The 5000-nt window shown below is 31.7% G+C and overlaps 1 protein-coding gene across 1 annotated transcript in view; it reads right to left on the bottom strand.

Moving 5' to 3' along the window:
• LOC107661155 (mitofusin-1-like) overlaps window positions 1-3047 on the bottom strand; it is a 29867-nt gene extending 26820 nt beyond the window's left edge. Inside the window, exons 1-4 of the mRNA XM_016450620.1 lie at window positions 2973-3047; window positions 1605-1727; window positions 1328-1463; window positions 1082-1244 (exon numbers count right to left, since the gene is read on the bottom strand). Coding sequence (XP_016306106.1) covers window positions 1082-1244; window positions 1328-1463; window positions 1605-1719 — 414 coding nt within the window. The 5' untranslated portion in view covers window positions 1720-1727; window positions 2973-3047. The remainder of the gene's footprint in view (window positions 1-1081; window positions 1245-1327; window positions 1464-1604; window positions 1728-2972) is intronic.
• Window positions 3048-5000: the final 1953 nt, after the last annotated feature.

Genomic DNA, 5000 nt, shown 5'->3' on the forward strand with positions numbered 1-5000 from the left:
CAATAAATAAATAAAAATGATTAAAAAAAACATCAAAATTACTAAAACTTAAATTATATATATATAAAAAAAAAAACTCAAATTATACTAAAACTTAAGTCGCAAAAAATATAAAATTAATCACTAAAGGAGACAAGTTCAGGAGATGTTATTATGGATTCTCATTATTTTATTTATAAATTAAATTTGCTCACTCTTATCTTCAAGACCTTCACATCAGAGTCGAAAACTGCAAATAAAACAATATATTTATTTTCGAGGTTAATAAATCTGGAAACTCCTTTCATTAACAACAAAAAGTCATAGCATTACCAATTTTTGGGACATGTGCAATTATACTAGCCGTGTATTCTTTATTTATTCTTTATTTATTTAGTCATTTATCAGACGCTTTTATCCAAAGCCACTTACAAATGAGGACAACAGAAGCAATCAATTGTAGTATTAAAACAACAAAAAACAGATCCAAAACTAAAAGCTAAAACATTATAAATACTACTTATACACATTTTAAAAATAAAGAGATTAAATAAAAATGACAAATGTATACAACAACATTTCTAAACTTAACATTTAAATGAAAAACAACAAAATAAAGCAAAAACAATTCAAAATATTAAAGAACAAAAGGTATAAGAGTATAATGATTCTAACATAACACTAAGCCAAACACACATACATATATACTGTATATGTACATACACATTTATAAATTCAATATATATATTATTTCATTTCCATTTAGTTTGTTGAAGTATTAAAATAACTCAAATTTATTGGTCTTTATAGTTCTTTTGCACTTTAATCTGTGTAAAACTTTTAATTTTATACATTTTTCAGTATTGCTTTATTGCATTTAAATGTTCAGTAATTCAGTTATACTGTATTATGACAGCACTTTTTTTAAACTAAATTCTAATACCGTGATAATACCGCATACTGTGATAAAAGCATTAGCAATTAATCGCAACATGAAAATTTGATATCGGCATATCCCTAATGTTCACTGTATTCGTGTTTTCCAGAAATCATAGGGCCCTATTCAAGCAAATTCTGAGAGAAAGCATGCACTTGTCCGCACCTTGATGCTTTTCTCCTCCTCGGACCCTTCGGTCTTCAGAAAGGCCTTGTCTTCATCCGTGCCCTCCACACTGAGGAAGCAGTTAGTGGTGTGGCCGATGCCGCTGGGAAGCACACGGTCACGCAGCATCGCATTGACAACCGTGCTTTTACCATTGCTTGTTCTGTAACAAACAGCGCACGTTTATTACATTTACGGAAGTGAAACGCTTCTTTAATGCAACTTGTGGTCAAACACAAAACCCACCTGCCGAAAAAGGCCACCTTCATGTGATTGCGAGATAAAACCTCTTTAATTTTGAAGAGGTGGCTCGTGTACGCCTCGATCTCATCCAGCTGTGTCTTGTTTGCAATATTCTCCAATGACTCATTATTACAGGTTTCTGTTGAGACAAAACAGTAAACAAAACACATGCAACTATCAACACTACAGTACTTATCCATGCAACTATCAACACTACAGTACTTATCCATGCAACTTTTCTAATGCAAGTCTATGGAGCATCTGTGGGATATTTTCAAACCTTTTACAAACTCCGTTCCCTCCTGAACGTAAACTAAAAGCTGCTCAAAAACCTCGCCGATCTTCTTTTTGGCCTGAACAAAACGCTTTAATGGAGAAGGATCTGACTGCTCCATTTCCACACCTGCGTGGAGAATATTTCAGAGAAACATCGATGAGAATCCGATGAGATCAGGAACAGGGTTATTATCGGTAACTGAAACTAAAACTAAATCCATGCAAAACATTTTCATCACATGACATAGAAGAAACACGGTCTGAAATAAGAATATTTTTAAAAATTATTTTATTTCAGCTAGTTGCCAAGTCAGCATGTCTTATTTTTGTTTAGGTTAAGTTGAAGTACTAAAAAAAAAAAAGTATTAATAATAATAATAATAATAAACCTGAAATTAAATAAATAATAAAAAATACTTTTTTTTTTTAAATATTTAATATACTGTATATGTACATACACATTTATAAATTCAATATATATATTATTTCATTTCCATTTAGTTTGTTGAAGTATTAAAATAACTCAAATTAGATAAAACTAAAAACTTAATAAAAGACCTATAGACATAATAAATTCAGACATAATGTAACTAAAATTAAAATAAATAACAAATACAAATAATACAAATCAAATGACAGTAGTTTATCAGTAATCCCAAAAAATAACACTGCCAAACACACATACTAAAAAACAACTACTTACTTACACATAGTAAGAAATGGTTATACAAACTGAAACAGAAGCGAAACAATAGGAAAGAGGAGAAATAAAAAGCAATACTTATTGCTTTTGTATTGTATTCTTTAAAGTACCATGTAAATACCACGGTATATAAATATGGTAAACATTCAGTACCGTGTTTTTTCCATGACGGCACACAGTAAATGTTACAAAAATCCCTGTCACACAGGAATACAAAAGTGAAAGTAACTCATGATGATTATTCATACAGAAATGTGCTAAAAAGCGTCTTAAAGCCAGCGAAATCTGGTGTCCTCAGAGAGAAATTAAATCAAAACACGATGTTTATATCATCTTATCACGAGTATAAAGCAGAAGAGGAGATTAGAAAGTAGCGAGATGTATTTAAAAACTACATTTTATAAACTCTACCCTGTTAAAATTTATATTTATTTACGTTAACTCCATAAAGACACGATTAATTTGCTCTCTGGTAATTCAAAAACTACGTTAACGTTAGCTTAACTGTCAAATGTTTGCAGAGGTGACATAAGCTTTTAGCTTTAGCGCAGCGGACACATGATATCTAATCATAAATATCTGATTTATATCATTCGCTTTCCTTCTTTATATCGATATCATCGCATAATCACTCTTAATGTTATAAATCACTTTAATCACAGATTTTACCCGATCACAGGAATGTTAAATCCTCTCCTGTCATGACACACAGCTAGCCTCTACACTCTCACTGCAGACGCTCAACCGCGAGGATTTCAAAATAAAAGTCCCGGAAGCGCATGCTAATTTCAAAATATACGTCACAGGACAGACGAAAACTTACTGTTCCTCCAAAAATCAGAATCAGAAACAGCTTTATTGCCTGGAAATGTCCTTCATGGGAAATTGAATCTGTTTCTCTATGTGCTTTTTCTTTAACTTTCCTTTGATTAAATAACAAGTATAAATAAAAAAATATATAAAATAATAAATAATAAAAGTCTCTTCCATTGAAGTGAATTTAGATAGCATATTACAAAATTTTATTTAGCTTTACAGGTGAAGAACATATTCAATGTCCCATCCCAAAAGAGTCAGAAACACCACAAAAAATATATAAATACAATATTTTTAAAAAGTGTGAGTTGAAACTTCTCAAAGTTACTGATATTTATTAATTATTAAAAAAAAAAACAACTAGGGATAGAGACCCAAGCACCTCATTAGACTCCATGCATCACAAAATTAGTATAACAATATTTGGAACATCTGAATAGGTCCTCAATTCCAGGCATAAGCACCTCATTAGACTCTATGCATCACAAAATTATAACACACACAAGGAATCTGTCTTGGTGTCGGTAGCTCCCATACATTTATATAACCCTGTGTACTGTGATTTTATTCTGTCAAACACAAAAGTTATTTGAAACTCTTATTTGCACTCCATTACGCAGCGCTCTGTTTGTTGTTGTTAGGATGACAAAAGTTTAAAAGTTTTCTCCAATTTTAGGCTGGTCTGGCTCAGTAATATATTTCTTAACCTGATAAAACAGTCATGTAAAAAGTAAAAAGCTGTTACACTTACGTAATTCATGTAAAACATAGAAGCATTTTTGTGGAATAAGGAATAGTCCACAGTACAATGACGTACTGAAGGATGAAAGCATCTGTCAAAAAAAAAAATTTAAATCAAAAATTCACCAGTGAAGGTAGTCAACAAGCCTGAATCAAAACTATTTATTTTTATTTACTCTATAGTGATTCCATGACAGAAAATAACCTGAACCGTGGTGTCTTTAGAGAAAGCACTATATGATCAGACAAGAATCAGGATTCAGTCAAATCTCTGAAAGGTGTTTTATACAGGTTTTTATTGGTTCAAAGGATGCATTTATATTGATATGATATTTTCACATTCCCCAGTCTCTCATGCTGTCTTCTGCACTTGTTCAGGTTACTGCACATTAACTGTACTAAATCATAACTTAACAGTTACTACAAATTATACTATTTTCAATTCATGTTTATTTGTATAGTGCCTTTTACGATACAAATCGTTTCAAAGCAGCTGTACAATATATGTTTCTATAATATATTTAGTGGTAGCTTATCAGTGGTGACTGTCAGTTAATGTACAATCAATCAATAAAATCAATTAAAGACGTAATCAAACAGACGATGAACACTATTAACAGCAATTATTATATGATGCAATCAACTTATAGTGAAATTTGGTAGTTCTGTATGTTGTTTCAGATAAGAATTATAATGTAAAACAAATATAATTTTTATATATTATACACAACAATTATGTTATGTTTAACATATTTTAAACGGAAAGGCATGCATTTGAGGTACTTCATTTTCTGTCTCGAACACTTTTTCCTGAACTTTTTTTTCCTGAGTCCACACTTTTGTGATGTATGCTGTTTTGACTCGCATCGAGGGCGCATAGTGCTCATCAGAAAGCTAAAATGATGAACACGACACCCTGCGGTCTCGTGGATTTAACAGACACAAGCATGTGGCATCCACTGAAAGTCCACAGGGATGCAAGTGCACATGAAGTGTGCCATTTGAGACAAGGCCAAAATATACTCAACTGTGGATGAGCGCAGATGAAGGAGTTCAACACAACTGTGCATATTGACACATAGTGGACTCTTCTGCCTTAAATTTCAACTTGTGCTGTTGTACATGGTGTGCGCAGACTTC

Source organism: Sinocyclocheilus anshuiensis, unplaced genomic scaffold (genome assembly GCF_001515605.1).
Source record: "Sinocyclocheilus anshuiensis isolate Anshui unplaced genomic scaffold, SAMN03320099.WGS_v1.1 scaffold2737, whole genome shotgun sequence".
NCBI classification, from domain to species: domain Eukaryota; kingdom Metazoa; phylum Chordata; class Actinopteri; order Cypriniformes; family Cyprinidae; genus Sinocyclocheilus; species Sinocyclocheilus anshuiensis.